We start from the raw sequence: 25976 nt of genomic DNA, 5'->3' as shown, positions 1-25976 counted from the left end.
CTTTCATACCATTGTGAAAATAGACCCTTCTTGGTTAACATGAAACTTTTTTTTAAAGAATTATAAAATACATTTATAATTGAGCTTTCATAAAATATGTTTAAGAAAACAAGCATAGTTTTTGTACAATTTTTTTATTTTCAATTCTCTCTCCCCGATTTTCTTGGTCCAATTTTTTGTCTTTAAAAATCAAGTAATTTGACTCCACCAAATACAACAATTTGATTGAGACATTTTCTATTTAGAGAAGATGTAAAGTCTCTTCCAACATTCATTTTGCAAAGTTCTTTGGCAAATTTTTGCAGTTTCGGTTGAAAATTAATTTCCGACCATCAAAAAAATGCTACTCACAACACGATTATAGCCAATACAAATCAAAGATCTGGGTTGTAAATTGAGATTCCAAGAAACATAGATGAAAGTTCAGTGTTTAAATAGGTTCACAAAAACATTGAATTCTACCCATTTAAGAGTAACCATTTTCTAAATCAGACTAAGAAAACTATAAAGATTTTATCGTTGAATAACCCAGTTTATGAACCAGATCCATAGATTAAGAAAACCATCAATGGCTTCTGTCTATTGTCGCTTCTGTCTATTTATCCTCGTAAACTTCCAAGAGTTAAAATTGTAGTCCAGACAAAAGATCATTTGAACTTCTAATCACATTGATGTCTACTAGATTGTGAAAACTCAAAGTGAGGAGAGGGACCTCTAATCAGTAATTAAATTGGGAAACCATGTAGAAATAAGAATACCGCATCCATCAAAAAAATTCGTGAAATAAATCATGAGATAATTCACAATCAAAGTATATATTAATGCGAAAACAAATAGAAAAGAAAGGTCCTAATTCTACTATGTCATAATTAATTCTACTATGTCATAATCTTATGATTTTGTTTATGTGGCACATGATTCATAGTCCCAAAGTGGAAGACAAAACATACTAAGACGGGTATATAATATATGTCAATAAATGACATCTCAAAATATAATTCAAATAAATGTTAAAGGATTTAAATCGAATTCAAACATTAAAGTCTGGATAATTTTTCTAAAGTGCCGTGATAGTAACGGATATATTTGTCGCATACACGAATACGAATTCAACACGTGTCGGATATGTTTAGAAGTATGGGTTAATATTTCTTTTATGGTTGGACAAAGATAAGTTTTAGACACTTTCAAAATATGACGAATGATTTTGTAATTATTTATAAATAAATAAAATTATAATTCAATACAATCTAAAATATATATTATGGGTTAATTAAAAATATAATATAAAATTTAAGAAAACAAAAATAACAAACATCTAAATCTAAACTCTAAATTACTAATTTATTTATAATTATATCAATAAAATGGTAAGGGGTAATTACGCTTACCTCCCCTGGGGTTAGGCCTAATTACAGGCGGTACCCCTAACATTTAAAAAATTATATAGCCCTCCCTCAAGGTTCGCTCTATCGTAACACTTAGCCCCCTCCGATGAAAGTCAACGTCGGTCAATGATGATTTTTTATGACATCAGCACTTTTTAACCCTGTAATACACATTTGCCCTTACTGTATTTGCGAAGACATTTTAACCCTTACTTTTGTATTAAAATAACTTATATACCTAGAAAAAAGAAAAAAAAAAGAAAAAAAAAAAAGGGACAAATACTATGTAATATCAGTGTGTGTGTGTGTGTGTGTATCCTCATCACTATCGAGATCACCACTGCCCCAACAACGGCGGATTCATCCTCTGCGCCCACCGCGCCTTCTACCATTCGTTGGCTCCCTCATGGCTACTTAGTATTCCTCTCCGCTGTCCGGCATGCCTCGCTGCCTTCCCCATAATATATATCACCTGGTCTCTCTCTCTCTCTCTATATATATATATACACACACACACACACATTGGCTCATTCTAGATCTACATATATATACATAGTTGCAAATCGTCGCTGCCACAATAATCACTGCTGAAATCGATGGAGCCCCTTGCCGCCAGCATATATGGAAACCCCTCCGCCGACAGAGCAGCTCTCCTCCTCGACTTTGCCATCCGCGGCTACACCTTAATCCAAAAACCCCCATAGATCAAGACCTATTCGAGTTCTTCATCGATCTAAACTTCAATCAACCCAATCGACAACATCGTCTTCTGCGAAAGCATCATCCCTACAACGATGACCGAGACGAACTCAATGAGTACCAAAAGAGTGAAAACTTCAGCGTTATCAAATCATCGTCATTTCACAAGTCTCGCAGCTCTCAATTGATCGGCGACTCGAACCGCTTCACCAGCGAGAACCGGCCGAGCTCACTACGGTTTCTGAATTCTGATTTGCATCCAATCTGGAGTTTTGCCAGGTGCGACTTCGCCGGTGAATATTATGGCAATCATGTCTATGTCGGCGAAATCGAGGCGGCAGATGTTCATGTTCAGATCGGTGAATTTATGCCGGAGATGATAGCTCTGTTTTGTCCTGCCCATATATCTATATATCTATACATAAGTTTGACCAGTTGAAACACTTTCTTGGATCCACCAAGTTTTCTTCTTCCTCAGTTTCCTTATTTTAGGTCGTTACCGTTGGCTTCACCAGTGGATGATAGTGCCGTGTTGGTTGTCGTTGTAGAAGAGTCCGCTAGTGGTGATGATTATGATGGTGGTGGTTGTGTGGTAGTTGTCTGTGTATGTATTTATGGTGTGTGTGATATAGAGGGAAAGTTGAGTGGTAATGATTAATGTAATGGATCGTCAGAGGAAATGGCTACATTGAATAAAATTGGTCGCCGGAGAAAATGATTTCCTTGGTGGGTGGGGAACTGTAATACCTCTAATTTTTAAAAAGACTATTCCTGGAATTTAGTTTATTGTTTAATTGCATTTTTATTTGATTATTTGCATAATTGTTTTATTTAATGATTTTCTTCATAGTTTTATTTGGTAAATTAGTCATGTTATGTAATTAATTGCTTAGTTATTTTATTTAATTGTATTTAGGTACTTATTTATTTAAGTTTATTTTTATTTAATTGGGTTTAGTTAATTGTTTAATCAATTTTATTTAATGGAAATTTAGATTTAAGGGAATTTAGTTTTTCTGTGCTCCACGTGAATTTAGGTTTTGCAATTCACATGGGTGGCCGACGTAGGTATATATCCTAGGTTGGTTTATGGGCCGAGAAGGGCTCTGGCTTTAAGGTTACAAGGATTAGGGTTCAGAGTTAAGCTTATAAATATATTACATGTAGTAAGCTTAGGGTTTTAGATTCATAGCAGTTATCTCGGAGACGTGAATTGAGTTCTGCAAAAGACGCAGAAACTGTGAGGTACAGAGGGAGAACAGAGGAAGATAGAAGGTCTAGGTTTTGTTCTAGACCAAGGTTGAATCAAGGCATTGGAGGAGGTGTTGTGCAGTTTAGGACACAAACATATCACTACAGAAACTGGGAATTTAGAGTTTCAAGTCTGAAGCTCAAAGGCAAGTTCTTTTCTTTCTTCTTCCCTTTGCCTGTGTTTTGTGCACCTAGATAGCTTCTAGGATTTAATTAAACATTTAAATGAGTTTCTTATGTTTAATAGATGTTATATTCATGTTCTGTATATGTGAAAATTTGTTCCGTTTCAGTTGGTGCGTATCTGTGAGCAGTTTGTTTCTTAAAGCATGAAAATTTGATGAATATGTAGCCTCTGTTTTTGTGTTTAACTGCTATAAACACTTCTTGGGAATGATACTGGACTTAGATAGGACTCTTAGGATCAGTTTGAAACCAACTAGATAAGTTGTGAATGGCCGAAAACACTGCAGGAAGTTGTAGGAGCAACAGAGGTTGAAGAAGGCTCGAGGAGGAGGAGAGAGCCGACTTTAGAATGCAAAGAGCCGGCTCCCCCATCAAAGAGCCGGCTCTAGGAATTCCAAGAGCCTGCTCTTTCAAAAGTAGAGCAAGCTCTCTACTTTTGAAATTTTGAATTTTAACGAGTTGTTTGGAATTTTGAGGGTCTGAACTATGTCTAAAAAATTCTAGGACTTTTCAGTGTGACTAAGAAGCTAATTTTAAGTGCTAATAGGATCCTTAAGTGATCAGAGCTTGCCTTTGAATTAACAGAACAAATTGTAGAAAGGTTATGTACATTGTATATGATTAACAAACGGAAGGAGACTTAGTTGCTTAGGCTAAACTTTGTGAATCCAGTGGATTAACATGAGCTTATATGTTGACTATAAATGCATGTTAGGGTCATCTGTTTAATAAATGTGTTATATGCATGCTCTGGATATTAATGGCTGACAAATTTAAATCTTTTCTGCAATTAACTGAATTTTTGCTCGGATTTAAATTGCTAGAATATAAACTGTTTTTCTGCAATTACATGGATGAGGATTTGAACTGTAAATCACTTAATAATTGTTTATAGGCTATAATCTACATGATTATGGAGGATTGTATTCACCGGTATAGGACGGTGGCATACTAGGGGATGGTTTAGCTTAAAAACGCTAACCTAACCTACCAGATGGAAAGTATGAATTGTAAAATATTGAATCCGTTAATGTGTTGAGTTGAATCAACTGATTAGGTTAAATGACTCCCTGGATTAATTGGTTGTGGTTAAGTCACTTCAACGAATAAGTTGAGTGCTTATCTGGATGGTATTTTGTATGTCTCCTCATTGAATAAGTGAATGACATACTATGGTTTCGGACGGACTTTAGATATATGATTATGATACCATGAGATGAGCGCGAGTCTCAGAGTCGTTGGTTAGGGTGCGTAAATGCAGTGGATGCGCAGCTGGATTTAGTAGGTAGGTGTATCCTGTTAAGTTTAGGTACTCATGCCCACCTTTGGGTGCGTTTTCGCATGTTGCCTTCTATTCAGGTTGAGACCTCTACTATAGTTCAGTGAATGTCCTTAGTGTGGATATATATGTATATTTATGGGTTACGTAGTTATATGGAGGGTATCTAGGGTGTATCTGCGTATCGGGCACTGTATGGATTACAGTTGGATTAGGACTTGCATGTGGGCCTGACCCACTCCTTTATTATTCTTTTCAGGTTACGGACGGTTCCAGTCTCAAGCTTGATTGTGCGCAGTAGGGTCTCTCATTCATTCTACCGACGATGTAGGATTTTACTTCATGATTTAGTTTTGGAATATCTTTATTTTCAGTTGGAGTTTTATTTCAGGGTCCACTAGTTGGATTCCCAAGTTGTAACCTTGGAGGTTTTTGGAGCTGAATTACTTAATCTTTATTATTTGAGGATTTTATTTTAGTTTCTATCAGCTTAAACTTCATTTCTTATTTCGGTTTGTATTATGTGTTCATTATAAAATATTAATTGTTTGATATCCCTCGGATTTGGGCCTGGGCTTGATCAACCCGTATCTCGGATCCGAGGGATATCACAGGGACAGCGGGCGGCGGGGGTTTGTATATGTAGGTGTGTATATGTTACACAAGTATAATTTTATTTGTGGACAATATAGTAATTTCACAGTGTCATGTCATATTAATAAAATATTAGAGGGTGTTTTAGTCATTTAACATGGTCAATGGCCGGAATAAAATGCCGATCAGTTTGGAGAGAGGTCAGTGTAATTTTTTAAACGTTAGAGGTACCGCCTGTAATTAGGCCTAACCCCAGGGGAGGTAAGTGTAATTACCCCAAATGGTAAAAATATATATTATTTTTATATATAATAATATTATTACATAAACAACTTTTTTTTTTTTTTTTTTAAATATTATAGTTGTAACTTATAATAAATACTGAGTCACATCATAATCTGCTGAAAGAAATTGGCACAAGCAAACTCGTTTAACTCAGTTTTATTTTTATGAAAGTACGTAATTTACAGCCCAACGAGTCAACTCGTTAGTTGGAAAATGCCAAGTCGGCGACGTTGAGTGCCCGAGCCAACTCATCTGTGATTTGTGGTTCAAGTTTGAACTTGAAGCCAACTCCACCTTCCTCAACTGACCAAAATAAATATACACACACTCATATATATATATATATATATATATATATATAGTGAATCAACAACTCAAAACTACTTTCTTCACTAGAATCATTACAGTGTAGATCTCTCTCTCCCTCTCTCAAACTAACCCTAATTTCAGTGAACCGACCATCTCTTTCACCTTCCAAGAATTGGGGATTCGAAAGCAACTTCCATTTTGATGCAGTTCTTTTTACTCTTTCAGATCAAGTTCGCCCAAATGGCTTCTTTTTTTGCATTCTCGCTCATATTGCTCTCACTTTGGGGATTCAATACTTGCAATGGCCGTATCTTCACCTTAGAAATGCATCACCGCTTCTCCGAACCAGTCAAGAAATTGTCCGAAAGCGCCGGAAAACATTTTCTTGCCGAAAATTGGCCTGTGAGAGGAAGTGTTGAGTACTACGCTCAGTTGGCCAACCACGATCAGGTCATCCGAGGCCGACGCCTTTCGGAATTCAACGGATCGCTTACTTTTTCCGAAGGCAATTCAACCTTTCGGATCAACTCTTTGGGATTGTGCGATTCTTTGCTTTGCTGTTTTTTTTGTCCATTTTGTTTTCTTGATTTAGGGGTTGTTTGGTTAATGTGTTTTTTGGTTTCTTTGTGGAGATTTGTACAGTTTGCATTACACGACCGTGTCACTAGGGACGCCTAGTACGAAGTTCTTGGTGGCGCTGGACACTGGGAGTGACCTGTTCTGGGTGCCCTGTGATTGCAGCAGATGTGCACCAACTGAAGACACTCCTTATAGCTCTGTGTGTTCTCATTTCCCTCTTTTATCTATTGTTAAATTCTTGGCTGTTTAGGCTCGCTTTTTGTTGTCTAGTTTTTTGCCAAAATCTTGTTGTTTTTCTATGAACCCACAAATTTGATAGATGAGGAAATGAACAGAGAAGCATTTATATTTAACAGGATTATCGGGGGGAAAAGTGCTATATTATATGCAATGTTATATGGACTTGGATATGGATATGGATATGCATATGAATGTCAAGTGTGGGGTTGGGTCTAGTTGTTGGCGGTATTTATTAGTCGTCATATCTAAGAACACAGCTAAATGTATTCAACTTCCGAAACATTCTTCTTTTATTTCCTTGGGTAAAGTTATATGTTTATGTAGGATGTAGTTATTATCTTAGACACTTGCAATGTAATGAATGAACATAAGGAGAAAGTTTTCTTGAATAACTACAAATCTGAATTAATGGACAGGCTTCTCGGGTGCTTGTCCTACTATTCAAGTCGGATGCATTCCATATGTATACCTAGGCCATAACACTGTTATTTTACTAGGTTGAGAGAAACATACCTGACTTCGGACATTATTGCTCGCTTTTATAAACTTCACTTGGTGTTTTTTTCTTGGTAACTAGTGCCTCTGATGATGGGTTACTTTATTGATTTATAAACTTAACTCACATGCAACTGCTCTAGCTTGTTTCCCATTTTCAACTTTTGTTGATATTAATGACTTAACTCTTCCTATACAGCTGTGTGCATACTATGTATATAGTTAGGTGTATGTATGATCCACTAGCAGAAATTCTTAAAACTATCATCTCAAAAGAAATCAATTTGTAATGTATGGATTGAGCAAACATATGCTGTGGTGTTTGAGGGCTGCATATGGGTAATAGCTATGAAATTAGGACAGCTGAGGAGCCTTTTAACACTAATAGATCACCCAAATTATGGAGCAATAGACTTGCTTATGATTTAAATTCCGATTTGTCTACTTAGAAAATATATTTTTGGTGTTTTTTTTTTTTCTTGTAATTAGCTGTTAAGGATCGGGTTAAATTGCTTAAATTGTTTGGAAGTAAATTTTCTATCTACTTAGTTCGACTTTTGCCTAACCCAGACTGCTATATCATGCTGATTATTGCACTTTATGGCTTTACTCCTTGGTTTAGTTATCTGGATTTGGTGTTGCATCTTGCTCTTGGTGAGACCATATCTCTAGGAATGGATTTGTCAATTTATAAATGACAAATTGCAAATGTGTTGTCAATGGATACTACTTCAGATGACTAGAGAGGACTATATCTGTAAGAATGTATTCATCATCAGAAACTATATGGTTCAAAGAGATAGTGGAAGTACATCCATCTCAACCTTGATTTGAGTTTCAAGGTTCATGAGAGAACCCAAGCAATAGAATCCGCTCTTCCTCTTCAATTATCTCTCCTTTTCATGTATTCCTTCTCTTTCTAGTAGGGGTTTCAAAGTGGAGTATATAACCTTGTCAAGGGAGATCAATAGCCTGACTTCCTTTTTCCAGCACAGCTACATTAAGTGAGGATTGTGAAAATGATACAGATTCAAGTATGAAGACAAAGCTGATTCCACACCATGAGCAGAGATGCCAATAAAAAGAGAATGAAGAAAGAAGGCGAGGAAGGAGCCAAGTAATCAATGCATGATTCAGGCGCAAGAGCAGTGACTAATGATTATATCATACCTTAGTCTTTTGAGTCTCTATAATGCATAATCGTGTGTGTGTGTGATTCCAAAGGCATTACCAATGGAATATAGTTCAATATTAACAGTAAAAGGACAGTTGCTCTTCGTTTTGGTTGGCTATAATGTTCCATTTTGTACACTGGAATATTGAAAGGAAGAGTAAGTAGGAGAGATCAAATGGTTATTATTAGGGAAACGAAGGAACAATTTCCTCATATGTTCTGGTCAATTAGGAAGAAAAGAGGAATGAAGGGAAGGGTTTTACCCTTGAATAACTCTAATTTTAAAAAATTTTGAAGGCCCAAAAGTGTAAAAGAAACGAAGGGAAGATTGGAAGAATGTTCACTACTCCTTTCTACTCATTTTTTGGTGGAAAGGATTTTGCAGGACCGGAGGGGAAGAGCTACCTTCCTCCCTTCCTTTCATTTTCTATTCTTCCTCTACCTAGCGAAGGAGTTGTTTTCCTCCTTTCCCTTTTCCCTCCTCTTCCGTTTCTCCATTCTTATATAAATCGCACTTATAAGCCTGGCCATCTAAATTTTAAGATTTTGAATAAAATCTTCATAAAATTGGCTGTATCATGATTTGCATTCCCTAATCTCTCTTGCATGGATTGGTGATACCCTCAATCTACCGACCCATTGATTCTTGGGAATCTGCCACCCTCCATGCTACATAGGTTACAAAGGAAGAAACACTAGAAAAATTGCTAAAGTCCACTGGATTGAAACAAATCTGATATAGTAATAACGTATTGCAGGCCAGAGTGGATGATTATTGCATGATTTTGCACTTTGGCATAGATACTAGGTGCTTGAAACAACAATTACCAGGTAGCGTCTAGGATTTATCTTTCACTGTTCTTACGTTGAATTTTTTTCGCTTACCTTGCATTGATTTTCATTAAACTATTGTGTGGTAGGAATTTGAGCTTAGCATATACAGCCCTAAAGGTTCATCAACAAGCAAAAAGGTCACATGCACCAATAGTTTGTGTGCACACCGCAATAGATGCCTGGAAACATTGAGTCATTGCCCATACACAGTGTCCTATGTATCATCTGAAACTTCAACATCAGGGATTTTGGTGGAGGATGTTCTGCACTTAAGAACAGAAGATAATGATCAAGAATTCATTGAGGCGTACATAATGTTTGGGTAAGTTGCCAATTTATTTACTTCAGCTGATTTGGACACCTTATTCCAGCATCATTCTGTTTCTTAGAGGCCTTTATTATATCTTTCAACTTCTGAGAAACACCAAGTTCCCAATTTCATGCATTTCGTTGCTATTTAGCTTACCGGTTACAATAAGCATGTTAGGGGTATTTAGTTTGTAGATTCTCAGTTAAAGTACACTGGCATCCCAACTGACAAGTCAGTTTGAGCCTTTTTCTTTAACTTACATTTAGGATGAGATAAAAGAACAATTTATATTTTGCAGCTGTGGACAGGTTCAGACTGGTTCATTTCTAGATGTTGCGGCACCAAATGGCTTATTTGGGCTTGGTTTGGAGAAGATATCAGTTCCCAGCATTTTATCCAGGGAGGGTTATACTGCAGATTCTTTTTCAATGTGTTTCGGAAGCGATGGAACTGGAAGGATTAACTTCGGAGATAAGGGTAGCCTAGACCAGGACGAAACCCCATTTAATCTGAATCCATTACAGTAAGTGGTAATTATCACTTAATTTAATGCTAATTTTTTGTTTGTGAAGATATTTCTTCCCCCATCCAACCCCGCCCTGTCATTCTGTGACTATTGATCTAAACTTATGTTGCAGTCCCACCTATAATGTTACTGTTACTCAAACTCGTGTGGGGACTACTATCATCGACTTGGATTTCACTGCTCTATTTGATTCTGGGACCTCTTTCACATACCTGGTTGACGCACCCTATACAAGACTTTCAGAGAGCGTAAGTAGTTAATGATGAAAATTAACCTTTCAAATTTCATTTATAGCCAGTCCCTGAACCTAGCATTTCTGCAGTTCCATTTGCAAGCACAAGATAGGCGACGTCCACCTGATTCGAGGATCCCTTTTGAGTATTGTTATGATATGAGGTTTTTTTTTAATCTTATCAGTATTTTCTTCCAGTTTCTACTTTCTAGCATCCAAGTCTAATTTTTTTCTTCTTCTATATGATGGGCAGTTCTGATGCAAACACTAGTTTGATACCCACTCTAAGCCTAACCATGGCGGGGGGAGGCCAACTTGCCATCTTTGATCCAATAATTGTCATCTCCATGCAGGTACGATGTTGGCACAATTAGAATTGTTGTTTAAGACCTTTATGAGTTACATGTGTTATTTTTCCTGCTAATTAAAAAATATTCTGGCACTAATTATATGCAGCAAGAAGTTGTATATTGCCTGGCTGTTGTCAAGAGCGCGGAACTCAATATAATCGGGCGTAAGTCTCTTCTGCAAGTCGTGCTTGAGATTCATGCTATATATATACTGTATTGAATTAGCATGTCAAGAATGCAAAGGAAAGTTTTATTAATTCCTCATGTCCAATGCATGCACACACTCCAAATTAAACATTTTTTTTTCCTTTTGTATCAGTAATAAATTTTTCTTTAGATCATAAGATGATAAGAATATGTTTATTCGCAGGAAGTCCTGATTAGTAATAATGGCATGGCCTCTAACCACTACACGTAGTTGAACTATAACAAAAGACATAACCAGAGCAGATAAACAATCCCAAAGCCCTTTACTCGAGAATACAGTACAACTTTAGACAACCAAATGCATGACCAGCCTAAAATTGATTCCAGCCCCTTTCCAATGCACAGCAGTATTCCAAATTTTCTAAGTATTCCTTGCAAGAGTAGAGTTTTCAACATCCTTAGTTCCAGCAAAGGCCCTTTTGGCATCTTTAGCAACATCAAATAGCAAGCTTCTCTTGTACTCTCAGCTATTTTCAGAAGTCCTTTGATTTCACCTAGCCCTAACATGATACAGCATAGCAGCAAAAGCAACACTCGTGATCTTTTTGGCAAAGACTTGCCTCTCATTTTGTAACTAATCCAGAGAACAATTTGTTGCCGGAGACCTGGATTCTTGACTAGACCACACATGGCATATCTTGAAGCTGCAAATCCTTCATAAACAGTGTAATTCAATCTGAATAGACAGATTGCTTGAAATAGAATACATCTACCTCAATCAATCTTGAAGAACAAAGCCTCTCTATATCACAGGAAAAATATATATAGGCCAAAAAAAGGAATTTAGGCCTAGCAAATTTAGACCTCAAGTGTCAGAGCCAACTGTTAGCTGGAAGGTGACCTGCAATTTTTTTTGAAGACTGATAAAGTAAATTAATGAGTGTCTGCTACTTTTGATACATTGTCTACCAATGTTGAGGATTGGTTTGCTTTAGTTTAGTTTACATCTTATTCAGAACTCACTCACAGGAGAAATGAGTGCAACATGATTGGGGCTATGGATTGAGATTTGCCTTTATCGTTAATAATTGTTTGTGAATTTTAACATTTGATATGGTTCAGAGTTGAAGTGCACATGCTCAAAAAATTGATTCTGAAAAGTAACCAAAACAAATCTTTGTGAGATTGATGATGATGAGTATTGTAGTTAAGATTCAACTGACTTAATAATAGCACACATAATTTAGGCTTTTTTAGTTGTTAGTGCTTCTTGGTCAAAAAAGATGGTGATTAGTGAATAGGCTTCAGCTGTTGGAATACTAGTCTTGCTGTCTTCATCTCAATGAGATATCAAACAAGAACTGATTGGACATGCTCTCTTTCTGCATTGATATCTTTATATATATGATTTACTCACACTGAATTTACCGATTCTTAAACAGAAAATTTTATGACTGGCTACCGCATTGTATTTGACCGGGAGAAACTTGTCCTTGGCTGGAAGAAGTTTGACTGTAAGTGTTGCTTTTCTTTAAGCAATACTCTCCTGCATGCTTAAACATGGAAGTTCTATCGAATTTGTAACCGGACTCTGTTGTCACACGCAGGTTACGATACTGAAGATAATAATACTTTCCCAACAAAATCGCACAACTCTACCACAGTTCCTCCTGCTGTTGCCGTTGGACTAGATAATCATGCTACTCCAAACTCAACCAGAGAGACCCGAAATAGTTCTGTGATTTCAGTTGCATCTCCATTTTATCACTGCCATTTTTCAGATTGGACTTACTCTTGCTTAAGATTTCTATTCATATTGCTTTTACTATTGCGGCGGTTATAAGGCCTCCGTAACAAACCAGCAGCAGTTCGTTGTGGTATTATTTTTCAGTTTAAACTATTGTTTCACAAATGATGAAAGCCCCACCTCAAAATGGTCTCAAGAGAAATAGAAAATTTTGTATTGATTTTTATTTGCCCCATGGTTATGCAGATTGTATTTGACCCTGCTTGTAGGGATCTAGTGTACAATGTACATAGCAAACACATTAACATTCCATTTTATTAAATGAAATTTTGAAAGTGATCTTGTTCCTCAGACCTACAACATTTGTGCAGCCTTTACTTTTGCTTGTTATGAACCCTTCCTGTTGCCATTAAGAACACTGTAAATTGCTTATTTACCACCCATTGAAAAAAAAAAAAAAAATGTAGCAATTTGTACGGCGGAAAAAGTGTGGAGTCAGTCACTTAAATTTTTAATATTTGGTCTGGGTTATTGTAATGCCACGTGAACATCTTATTTAACTTACAAAATGCTGCCGTTTTGAGCTACTAATGTTGAGTCGACAGAGGAAATTCAAACGAAGTATCCAATTTTTGGCATACACACAAAACCTTTTCATTTATTTATATATGATACTATTCATCTTTTCTCTGTATAACAACAAAATTGATCTTGGTCTCCATTGAAGTGTAAATGCAAGGTTCTTGTTGAGAGCACTATCATTATCCGTCTCCATTCTAAAGATCCTTGTGACTCCTTTTTGGCCTCCAGTAAAATACCACATCTGAATTTTCTTTAAAATTGCTCTCAATCCCAAACTCTAACCAAAGTAATTTGGGTTCTCAATAACTTTTCTCATTCACTGAAGTGCAAATCAAGGGCTCCTAAATTAGTTCTAAACATACCACCATTGATGATTAATTTCACAAGTTATTAAAAGTTGTTCAATTCACGCGATCTCATATCATTGGACATCAATTCATACACAAACACAAATTTTATGTATATATATAGATACATTACAATATAGAACCTTCAATTCTAGTATAGGAAACAAATTCATGAGATCATCTAGGGCAATCATGTGGGTATATATATGTATATATATTGAAATTTATAGAAATACAATTTGATGAGAAAGATTTGTTTATTCTTCAGTTAGGAATTTGATTCATCCATGATGTCTTTTTTTCCATAGACTCAGAGAGGGTGGTGTCTTGGGATGTTTAGAGGGATATTTATCTTTGGAAGCCTAGGAAGTACGGACACTTTTACGAAGGAGTTATACCTGTGTCGGACACCAAAACTTTTCAAATATTTGTTCGAAACTTCATATACGTGTACATAAATAAAAATTAATTTATATTTTAGATACTTCACTGCACTTTTCAGACACTTTGCCGACATTTTCTCACCACTTAACATTTATAACACAAGTATGAATACTATTACGACAAAGTAATGAAATAATAACATATGATATAAAAATTATTACAATAATAACATAATTTTATTTTTTAATTCATTTCATAGCAAAATTATAAAATAAAATTTTTTTTTTTTTTTTTTTCTTTTTGGTTTTTAAAGTTGTCTACGTACTCGTATTTCTTGTTTGTATCCATGCTACATAGCTAGAGGTGAAGGAGCAAACACAAACGATACCGTGTGAATTTTGCCGTTGTCATTAACAGCGTAAATCGTCCAAAACATTGTATTTAATGGTCTAGAATTAATTGTGCGGTCAATGCTCGGAGAGAACGTTTGGAGGAGAGGAGCCGTGATACGTGAAGACATTGTCAAAGTCAATAAAAAAATAAGTAATTATTTCTCTCGTAATCATTTTAATATTTTATGAGGGAGCTTTAATTCAAGTGATACTTTTGTCCTTCCACATAAGATGTCGAGAAATCTATAAAAATAAAAAATAAAAAAATTTCCCTGGGCGTATGAAAGCCTATTATTACTCAAAAAGTTAAAAAGAAAAAAGAGCAAAAAAGGATGGTTTGGTGTTTTTAACTTTTATCACTGAAACGCAGGTGCAAACCTCTTCTTCATTCGTCACCAATGAATTTCCACAGAACGTGTACTACTATTCTCAACTTTGACTGTGTGTATTATGGCAACCTTTTCTTCGTTGTTTATTGATGAATTTCCACAGAAGATGGAGTGGCGACCTTTCTTATACTTAGACTTGGAATTTGAGACACCAACGGCAACGGCACCGTCGATAACGTTTCGATCATCCGACGACTTCTACCCCTTTCCACAAGCAAGACGACTTGACCCAAGACCAGTCCACTCCATCACTCTCAGTTAACACCATAAATTCAATCACTTCCTCCCAAAACCCATTTCGCTTCTTTCCTCATTCGTCATTTCACAAACACTTTTTTTTTTTTGGAGATTTCCAATGGCTTCTTCTTCTTCTTCTTATTTGGTATTTTTTGTATTGATTTGGGGTTTGCAGAGCTGCAATGGTTCTGGTACGTTCGGCTTCAATATGTATCACAGGTACTCCGAACCGGTCAAGTCAATTCTGGGTCTCGATGGCTTGCCTGAGAAGGGTAGTCCTGAGTACTGCGCCGCCATGATCCACCGTGATCGGGAACGCCGCCTCGCTTCCACGCCGCTCACTTTCGTCGCCGGCAACAAGACTCTTCAAATCCCTGCTTTTGGATTGTATGTCGTATTCTCTTCATTTTTTTTTTTCTTTCTAATTATCATAACGTAAAAAACATGCCTCAACTATATATATAAGCTAGTAGAGATTGAAAAACCTCAACTATGTTGGTTTCTTTATTAACATTTTTAGATTTCTTTTTTCCTTAATTTTTTATTGAAGGGCTAACCAGGTATTTCTTATAGTGCTAAAACATGTAGTAGTGATTTTAAGTTTTGGATTCGGAGTTCCTTTTCTGCTATTTTAATTAATATTTGATCAATATCTTTGTGGGAAATACAGTTTGCAATATGCCAACATTTCTGTGGGGACACCGAGTCTATCATTTCTTGTGGCACTCGATACTGGTAGCGACCTGTTTTGGTTACCGTGTGATTGTATGAGTTGTGTGCATTCCTTGAAGAGACGATCTGGAGAAGTATGTTCTTTCTTTCCTTACTTACTGTTTCCTCTGCTAATGCATGTCATCTTTCGCTTGATGATACACACACACATGGAAAAGACACACCTAATGAATGATTTGTAACTTATTTTATTATTTGATAAATTATTTTATTAAATAATTATCTATTTTACTTATTTTTTTAGTTATTTTAATAATGATTTGAAACTCATTTATTTTAATTTGTTTTATTTATAATTTTTTTTAATTCATTTTATATCAATTAATAAATATTTTTTTATTAATAAATAAATAGTGAAATACTTAAAGAAAATAAAATAGTTAATTTGTGGTATAGTTTTATAGAGCATTTTTTAAATTAATAATTCTTGTCTAATTAGATTTCCTTTTATTAAAAAAGTCATAATAAAAGGTAATTTGCGGTAGAATTTACAAAAATTATTTATTTTTCATATCAATTAATAAATATTTTTTATATTAGTCATTTTTATCTAATTAGATTTCCTTTTATTAAAAACTTGTAATAAATAGATAATTTGTGTTAGAGTTTTATAGAAACTCTTTTAAAAACTATTTTTATATCAATTAATAAATATTTTTCTATATTAATAATTCTTGTTTAATTAGGTTTTACTTCTTAAAAAACTCATAATAAATAAATAAATAGGTAATTTGTGTTAGATTTTATTATAGAAACTCTTTAAACATATCCTTCTCTAATGTAATAGAATTTTATGGAAAATAAAATAAGTAATTTGTGTTATAGTTTTATACAAATTATTTTATTTTCTCTAAATATATCAGTGTCTAATTAGATTTTCTTTTATTAAAAAACTCATAATAAAAGGTAATTTGAAATAGAGTTTTAGAGAAATTATTTTATTTTTTTCATCAATTAATAAATATTTTTTATATAAATAATTATTGTCTAATTAGATTTTCTTTTATTAAAAAACTCATATTAAATAGATAAATAGGTAATTTGTGTTATAGTTTTATAAAAAAATTTTAAAAAATTATTTTATTTATTTTTAAATACATCCTTCTCTAATTATATTTTATTTTATTAAAAAAACTCTTAATAAATAGATAAATACATGTTATATGTGATAAAATTTTAAGAAAATAAAATAGGTAATTTGTGGTAGATTTTTATAAAAATTATTTTATTTTCTTTAAATATATTGTTAATAAATAGGTTATATGTGATAAAGTTTTAGAAAAATTATTTTATTTTTTATATCAATTAATAAATATTTTTTATACTCATAATTCTTGTCTAATTAGATATTTCTTTATTACAAAACTCATAATAAGTTGATAAATAATTAATTTATGTTAGAGTCTTACAGAAACTCTTTTAAAAAATCTTTTTATATTAATTAATAAATATTTTTATATTAATAATTCTCATCTTATTATATTTCCTTTCATTAATAAACTCATAATAAATAAATAAATAAATAGGTAATTTGTGTTAGAGATATCATTGTCTAATGTGATAGAGTTTTATTAAAAATAAAACAGATAATTTGTGGTAGAGTTTTATAAAAATTATTTTATTTTCTTTAAATATATCATTATCTAATTAGATTTTCTTTTATTTAAAAACACATAATAAAAGGTAATTTCTGTTAGAGTTTTAGAAAAACTATTTAATTTTTCATATCAATTCATAAATATTTTTTATATTTATAATTCTTGTCTATTTAGATTTTCTTTTATTAAAAAATTCATAATAAATGGATAAATAGGAAATTTGTGTTAGAGTTTCATAGAAACTATGTTAAAAAATTATTCTATTTTCGTTAAATATGTCCTACTTAATTAGATTTTTTTTATTAAAACTCATAATAAATAGATAAATACAGATTACATGTTATAGAATTTTAAAGAAAATAAAATAGGTAATTTTAGGTAAATTTTATAGAAATTATTTTATTTTCTTTAAATATATTCATAATAAAAATGTAAATACAGGATATATGTGTTAGAGTTTTATAGAAAATAAAATAACTAATTTGTAGTAGAGTTTTTTAAAAAAATTATTTATTAAAATATATTATTGTTTAATTAGATTTTATTTTATTAAAAAACTCATAATAAATAGATAATGTCATAGAGTTTTATAAAAAATAATTTATGGTAAATTTTAAAGAGATTTTTGTATTTTCTTTAAATATATTATTGTCTAATTAGATTTTCTTTTATTAAAAAAACTCATAATAAATAGTTAAATTGTTAAAATGTGTTAGAGTTTTATAGAAACTCTTTTAAAAATTATTTTTATATCAATTAATAAATATTTTTTTTTAATTTAATAATTATTCCCTAATATGATTTTTATTTATTTATTAAAAAACTCATAATAATTGATAATTTGTACTAGAGTTTTAGAAAAATTATTTTATTTTTTATATGAATTAATAAACATTTTTTATATTAATAATTCTTGTCTAATTAGACTTTCTTTTATTAAAAAACACATAATAAATTTATAAATAGGTAATTTATGTTAGAGGTTTTTAGAAACTTTTTAATATATCATTGTATAACGTGATAGATCGCTAATTTGTGGTAGAGCTTTATACAAATTATTTTATTTCTTTAAATATATCTTAGTCTAATTAGATTTCATTTTATTAAAAACTCATAATAAAAGGTAATTTGTGATAGAGTATTTGAGAAATTATATTATTTTTTATATCAATTAAATAATTTTTTTTTATATTAGTAATTATTTTTTAGTTAGATTTTTTTTATTAAAAAACTCATAATAAATAGATAAATTGGTAGTTTGTGTTAGAGTTTTATTGAAACTCTTTTAGAAACTTCTTTTATATCAATTAATTAATATTTTTTTATTAAGTAGTTTTTCATTTAATTTTAATATGTAATTTGAAATGAATTTTTAGGTAATTTTTTTTATATTAATAATTTTTGTCTAATTAGACTTCCTTTTATTAAAAACTCATAAATTGATAAATAGGTAATTTGTGTTAGATTTTTTTAGAAACATTTTTAAAATCTCTTTTTATATCAATTATTATATATATTATTTATATTTATAATTTTTGTTTAAATTGATTTCCTTTCATTAAAAAACTAATAATAAATAGATAAATAGGCAATTTGTGTTAGAGTTTTATAAAAACTATTTTAAAATCTTTTTTTATATCAATTAATAAATATTTTTTTATATTTATAATTTTTGTTTAAATAGATTTCCTTTCATTAAAAAACTAATAATAAATAGATAACTAGGTAATTTGTGGTAGAGTTTTATAGAAACTATTTAAATATATAATTGTCAAAAGTGAATTATGTGATAGAGTTTTATTGAAATAAAATAGGTAATTTTTGGTAGAGTTTTTATAGAAATTATTTTATTTTTTTTAACTATATCCTTGTCTAATTAAATTTTCTTTTATTATAAAACTTGATAATGTGGTAGAGTTTTATTGAAAATAAAATTGCTAATTTTTGGTAAATTTTATAGAAATTATTTTATTTTCATTATAGAAATTTGTATTTTTAGCTACTGTCAATGCATTGATCAAGAGTAGAAATGGTAACATGACCTTTACCTTTGGAAATATGAAAGTGGACATTAAGAAAAATGAAAGAATCTACGAACTTATTTGATTTGAAAATTTGAATTCTCAAATTTAGTTTTTGTTACAAGGAAATGGTAAAAAAAAAAAGTAGTTATCATTATGATATTACAACATAGATTACGACACAGCATGATGTGAGTATATGTGTGAAATTAGATAATTTAAAATCAAGTCCAACCAAAAATCGAAAAACATTGAAACCTACTCAAAATAATATATTAAGAATGAATCAAAAAAATAATAATAAAAATTGAAAAAAAAAAAACATATAAAAACTTTTCAGCATTGAAACCTGTATTAAGAATGAACCAAAAATAAAAACTGAGAAAAAAATTATAATCCAAAGTAAACTTATAAAGAGTAAAATAAAAATAAAAACTGAAGAAAAAATAATAATGATATTTCTGAAAAATAAAAAGTAAAGGAAAAAAAAAAAAGAACAATAAGGACTCAAAATAGTAATAAATTATGAATGAACCAAAAATAAAAAATAAAAGAAAAAAAATCACAATCCAAAAGTAAACTTATCAAATCAACCACTTCTAAACATCAATTAGAAAAAGAAAAATAAAATAAAACAAATCAACTACTTCTAAACATCAATAAGGAAAAAATAAAAAAAAATAATGCTTCTAAAAAGAAAAAGTAAAGAAAAAAATTAACAATCCAACTTTCTCAATATAACAAATTAAGAATAACAAATTTTGAACCATCCAAAGTAATAAAAATAAATAAATAAATAATGACTCAAAATAATAATAAATTAAAAATGAACCAAAAATAATAAAATAAAAAAATGAAGAAAAAAAAAAATCAACCACTTCTAAACGTCAATTAGAAAGAGAAAATAAAAATAAAACAAATCAACTACTTCTAAACATAAACATCAATTAGAAAGAGAAAAAATAAATTAATAATAACATAATAATAATGGTTATAAAAAGAAAAAGTGAAGAAAAAACTTACGAGACCTATTATAAAGAGAAAAGAAAAAATATGCACACCACAAGGCTGATCTAATATATATATATATATATATATGTTAGATGTGATAGAGTTTTATAGAAAATAAAATAGGTAATTGAAATTTTATTAGGTAATTTGTGCTAGAGTTTTAATATAAATACTAAACTACTGAAGCAATTAATATAGAAAATAAAATAGGTAACTGAAATTTTATTAGATAATTTGCGTTAGAGTTTTTTATTAGGTAATTTGCGTTAGAGTTTTAATATAAATACTGAACGCAATTAATAAATATTACACTGAAACTCTTTACACATTTAATAATAAATAAAAATAAAATTTATAAAATTTTATTAGGTAATTTGTGTTTCTTCTATCAGAGCCCCTTACGGAATGGTAGTCCCAGCTTTAGAGCTCTCATCCTCATCTAACTGAGGTGCCTTGGCTTCCTAGAAATTCTGAAATTTTATTTGGCTCTTTTTATAAAAACTATTTTTATATCAATTAATAAATATTTTTTTATATTAATAAATAAATACTGAACTACTGAAGCAATTAATATATATTTTTTTATATTCATAAATAAATACTGAAACACTGAAACACTTTGCACATTTAATAATAATATAGATATAGATATAGATATATTGTTATGTATTATGGGAAAACTTTGTACTTTAACATCATGATAAAACTTTACAAATACTGAAAATAAAGTACACATCGAAAATTACAAAGACAAAAGACAGATATTACTTAATTGATTTGAGCAATTCTTTTTCATTTCAAGAAAGAAGGATGGTAAGATCGTGTCAAAAATTTTAGTTTATCAGATAGATTTATGATAAATTTTAACATTTATCGCTTGGATATACCGAAGGTTATATCCATGTGAAACTCTTTTCTTTTTCTTGCTCAACCATTTCTGTGGAATTAGCTTTACGGCATTGTCTGGCTACATCTTTAATATTTTTATTAAATTCTACCAACATTATTTTCTAGTGAAATTATAAAAGTTGGTTCTCTTCATTTTAAAACTTGGTTTTAGCTAATTGAAAGGTAAGTCCAGTCTATGTAAATTCTTTTCCTAGAAAAATTCAATTACTCTTTCAGCTTCTTTTGTTAATATCAGCTATTAGTTGTTAAAGTTTCATGATGATAATATGTTAAAGGTAACTACTCTTGTTTACTTATCTGCATTTAGTTGTTGACTTTGGATTGGTAAATGAGCCTTAAGCACCTTGTGTATTGCTAATTACATGATTCAAGTTTTGGCAGTGCCCTTGGCAACCAATAATTCCTTCTCCATATTAAACTCTGAACCACTAATGTTTATACTAAGAGAAAATTCAGGATATGGATTTGATTATCTATTTAACTGTGGTACCTTGACAATTGCTTATGTGACCACTTTGTAAAACAGGTAATAGACCTTAATATTTACAGTCCTAACACATCATCAACAAGCATGAACGTACCCTGCAACAGTACCTTGTGTAGTCAGCAAAGACAATGCTCTGCAACAAATAATACCTGTCCTTATCAGCTTGGATCTCCTTTAGATGGTCCTATGTCTATTGGGATCTTGGTAGAGGATGATTTGCACTTATCTACAGATGATAGTCAATTGAAAGCTGTTGATGCACGAATCACGTTTGGGTGAGTAATCTCTCATAATACTTTGCCGTCAATTACTCTTGGTTTGATTTGAAATTTATTTTTTTATTCTTGATGGGTTTGTAAACAACTTTCAAAGGCAATAATTGCGCATTGCGGTTACCCTCCCCATTGTCCCCAACCTCCCCCACCCTGAAACTTTGATGAAGGTGAGAATATTTTCCAGGAATCGGGTAGGAGTAAGGAGAGAATTTACCGGTTAAGCTACCGAGCACTTTCAAACTTGTTTTTTTTTTTTTTTTTTTTTTTTTGTCTACAATCACATTGTTTTTATTGTGTAACACTGGTTGCAGATGTGGTATGATTCAAACTGGTTCATATTTGAAAGGTTTGGCTCCCAATGGTCTGTTTGGGCTTGGGATGGATAATATATCAGTTCCTAGTATGTTAGCAAGTGAAGGGCTTGCTGCAAATTCTTTCTCCATGTGCTTTGGACCTGATGGAATTGGCAGAATCAGTTTTGGAGATAAAGGTGCCCCTGACCAAGCAGAAACACCATTCAATCTAAATCAATCAAAGTGAGCTGTCATTCCTTAATTGCATAATGCTATTAGCAATTCAATTGAGTTTAGCATACTGAAGTTCTTTGACCGAAATAACATGCTATTTGTCTTTGTTTTTTTTATGTTTCCTTCAAATTCTTCACCAGTCCAATTTACAATATTAGCATGACGCAAATAGCAGTGGACAAAAATGTCACTGACCTTAATTTTGATGCAATCTTCGACTCTGGTGCCACATTTACACAATTAAACGACCCTGCTTATACGGCTATTTCTGAGAGTGTAAGTGGTTTACATAATGAATGTTTGTCTATATATTGTGTTGAATTCATAGTTAAATATATATTTTGCTACTTTGCAGTTCAATTCCCAGGTCAAAGAGAAACGGCATCCATCTGATTCCAATATCCCCTTTGAATATTGTTATGAATTAAGGTCAATTTACTTTTGAGATTGAATTCATTTGCATGATTCTGTCCTCTTTTACATGATTCTGTCCTCTTTTACATTTATTCTATTTTTGGGTCCAAAGGCTATGGGCTACACAGTGCTGTAACTTGCCCGTACCCATAAATACTTCCTCCTCAACCCAAATGAAGATGAGATTTGATCCCCAAGTCTCTGCTAAGACCATCAAGATATATAATTAGTTAGGCTTAGCTGGAAAATCAGTTTTTTCATTTTGACCATTAAGTACTGACTCTCTCTACATGCAGTGAAAATCAAACCACCGATATTCCCAATGTGAATCTAACAATGAAAGGGGGAAACCAATTTTTTGTTACTGATCCGATAGTCCTAGTTTCTCTCGAGGTGAAGTTTAGTATTTTGTGATTTAAATCCTTTGTCTGCTTCTGGGATATACTGAAATGTCTTTCTTTCTTTTTCTTTTTCCAGAGTGAATATTTGTATTGTTTGGGTGTTGTCAAAAGTTGGGATGTGAATATCATTGGACGTGAGTATCCATTCTAAAATCACATTGCTTTACCTTGCTTCTGTTATTTTTTTCGGAAGTTTGCTTTACCTTGCTTATTTGATGGAACTTAAAATGTGTTTTTGAAATTTGCAACTTCGTTTCTAGACTTATTCATATTCTTATTAAGAGATTGCTGAAGATTTTATCTTAGAAAGGGTGGTTGTTTTCTTCATTCCTATCCATAGTTGTAAACTTTAACATGCAAATGCTTCAATATTTCATGAGAGTTTATGTTTTTTATCAAGAGGAGCCACATTTATTATGAGTGAAATAGAGGTGATGAAAATGGGTGCAAAATTTTCAAGATTCTCTCTATCTGAAGGAAGGGTTGTATAATCTATTAAAATGTAGGGAAATGTTAGTTTTCTTACCGGTTCCCTGATCTACTCTGCCTTAAATGTCAATTATGATTGCATCATTTTCTTTCAACGTTTTTTTTAGATGAACTCCAAGGGGATAAGCCTAATGGCAAGACTCTCACTTCACATCTTGGAGGTTGAGAGTTTGAATCCCCTTGTGGTCACCTCTAGAGATTTTTTTTGGTAATTATCCGGTGCATGGTGAGGACATGTAAAACGAGATCAGATTCGGTTAAAATGGACCGTACGTGTTTAGTGATGGATTATAGTGTGTTCTAAGAGTCCATATTCGACACTATATATATATATATATATATATATATATATATTCTTTACGTGATGCAATTATTTTTAACTTCAGGGGATTCAGACTATCAGGCATGAGAATGTGGATTTTTAATCTTAGAACAATCACTTTGTACAGATAATACCCAATTTTAGATTTGTATTCGGTCTGCCCCTCTCAACATCCTTTATAAATAGGTAATAGCTTTAAACCAAGTCCACTTTAACTTTTTTTTAGAAAGTGTTGTTTTCGTTGTTAAATTGGAAAGAGGCATTTTCTTATAATGGTGAGAGTCCACAACTTATGGACCCTCACCCTCGACTTATGTGACAAAGATTAATCATGTTTCCTCTCTTTTTTCACATTTCTAGTCTTTCCATAATGTCTTTCAATTTCCGAATGCCCCCTTGTATATTGTTGACAGCCATAATGTATATAGACCATATTTTATGAAATAGTTCCTGACAATATTAGGCTGTTAATCTTTATGCAGTGAACTTCATGACTGGCTACCGTGTAGTTTTTGATCGTGAGAAGATGGTTTTGGGCTGGAAGGCATCTGAATGTGAGTGCATTTTTGTCATCCTTGATTAGATTTTGAAGCAACATCTCTCTATACGTGTGTACGTGTGTGTGTGTGTGTTTGTAAAGCTCTTAAAAGTGTTCATGTGAACTCTTCTCCCAGGTTACGATGCTAGAGAGAGTAGTGTACCCACCGCAGTTCCTCCTACCATGGCACCAGGAGTGACATCGGGTTCTGTAAACGGTTCCCCTGCGCCCAGTGCTTCCAGTATGTCACATGTTTCACCAAGCAATTCATCCCACTTCACTTCATTTGCTGTTACACTCTTCACATTCCTTTCCCTTCTCATCCACTCTTCTCTCGCGGCGCCTTTTTAATCCTGTATTTTCTTTTAGTTTTGCTGTATAATCAACATCAAATCGGAGGCACTTGTAGCTTCCCTTTTTTTTTTTTTTTTTTTTTTTTTTTTTTAATTTTTAATACATAGTATTTTTAGCATTAAATCAAACATTGGATTGAAATAGTGGTTTTATTTATCAGCATACCTATGTATAATAATGGAGAGACCACTTGTATGCCTTTTGGATGCTGCAGTTAGTTGCTTAGTTTCATAAGTATATATTTTTGGAGCTCCTTTGAAATAAATTGACTTCTGGATCAGTTGGCTGGTTTGAGTGAATGTATCTGCTTGAATACAGTCGTCTTTCTAGGGTTTAATGAACATTTAAATTTGAGAAAGTGAAAGGACACTCTATTTGGTTCTAAATTCTCATAAAACAGTTTCCATCACATTAAACAATTTTCAAATTGTTTTTAAATTCTCTAAAAAATAAATAAGCCAATAAGAAAAAATTGTTACTTGAAATGAGAATTTTGTACAACAATCTTCAGAAAACTTTTAACCAAATGATGTCTTAAATATTTATTTTCTTTTTCTTACAGTACTAAATCAAATGTATCTACAGTAAAACTTTTCTGTCCAGAAAGTGTAGTCTAGTACGACCTGTTTGGGTCAATAGAAGACCTAATTAGCTGTTTGGTTGCTTTTCTCATCGTGTACTCTGTTATCAACTTTCACAAGTGGCTAGTTGCTTTCACACGCACATACACTAATCCCGTGATTAGCCAAACCTTTTAGGAAAATAAGGAGGAAGTTTCCTCCTTCGTTAAACAGTTTTACATAATTATAGTGTGGGGTTTTTTTGGTAGAAAACTTTGTCAACAAAAAAAAAAAATTAGTTTATCCCAAACAACCCATTAGGAACATTCAAGTTATATTAATGATTAAAATTTTAAAACAAGGAGGCTATGTGGTTAGCATC

General features: G+C 32.0%; 2 protein-coding genes across 2 annotated transcripts; both read left to right on the top strand.

Moving 5' to 3' along the window:
* Window positions 1-6068: 6068 nt before the first annotated feature.
* On the top strand, window positions 6069-12985 carry LOC132284291 (aspartyl protease family protein 1-like). The gene is made up of 10 exons (XM_059786381.1): window positions 6069-6530; window positions 6634-6769; window positions 9400-9635; window positions 9922-10146; window positions 10262-10397; window positions 10472-10545; window positions 10635-10734; window positions 10838-10895; window positions 12321-12392; window positions 12486-12985. The coding sequence occupies exons 1-10, from the start codon at window positions 6193-6195 to the stop codon at window positions 12719-12721; spliced, it is 1611 nt and encodes a 536-aa protein (XP_059642364.1). The 5' UTR covers window positions 6069-6192; the 3' UTR covers window positions 12722-12985.
* Window positions 12986-15004: 2019 nt separating this feature from the next.
* Window positions 15005-25314, top strand: LOC132283946 (aspartyl protease family protein 1-like). Its single transcript, XM_059785993.1, has 10 exons — window positions 15005-15343; window positions 15627-15762; window positions 21754-21989; window positions 22301-22525; window positions 22657-22792; window positions 22872-22945; window positions 23227-23323; window positions 23408-23465; window positions 24625-24696; window positions 24817-25314. Exons 1-10 carry the CDS (start codon window positions 15075-15077, stop codon window positions 25029-25031), a joined length of 1518 nt encoding a protein of 505 aa, XP_059641976.1. The 5' UTR covers window positions 15005-15074; the 3' UTR covers window positions 25032-25314.
* Window positions 25315-25976: the final 662 nt, after the last annotated feature.

This window comes from Cornus florida, unplaced genomic scaffold (assembly GCF_030987335.1).
Source record: "Cornus florida cultivar Cherokee Brave unplaced genomic scaffold, ASM3098733v1 CherokeeBrave_3.0.0_Hap2_Chr11, whole genome shotgun sequence".
Taxonomy (NCBI): domain Eukaryota; kingdom Viridiplantae; phylum Streptophyta; class Magnoliopsida; order Cornales; family Cornaceae; genus Cornus; species Cornus florida.
This window is presented reverse-complemented; position numbering and strand designations above follow the sequence as displayed.

What these genes read in the sequence shown, in the direction of transcription:
- LOC132283946 (XM_059785993.1), top strand. Translation starts at nt 15,075, where the DNA reads ATGGCTTCTTCTTCTTCTTCTTATTTGGTATTTTTTGTATTGATTTGG. An exon ending in ATACGGCTATTTCTGAGAGT is followed by an intron (nt 22,793 to 22,871) that starts GTAAGTGGTTTA and finishes GCTACTTTGCAG; the next exon opens with TTCAATTCCCAGGTCAAAGA. An exon ending in TAGTCCTAGTTTCTCTCGAG is followed by an intron (nt 23,324 to 23,407) that starts GTGAAGTTTAGT and finishes TTCTTTTTCCAG; the next exon opens with AGTGAATATTTGTATTGTTT.
- LOC132284291 (XM_059786381.1), top strand. Translation starts at nt 6,193, where the DNA reads ATGCAGTTCTTTTTACTCTTTCAGATCAAGTTCGCCCAAATGGCTTCT. An exon ending in TTTAATCTGAATCCATTACA is followed by an intron (nt 10,147 to 10,261) that starts GTAAGTGGTAAT and finishes CTTATGTTGCAG; the next exon opens with TCCCACCTATAATGTTACTG. An exon ending in GAGTATTGTTATGATATGAG is followed by an intron (nt 10,546 to 10,634) that starts GTTTTTTTTTAA and finishes TATGATGGGCAG; the next exon opens with TTCTGATGCAAACACTAGTT.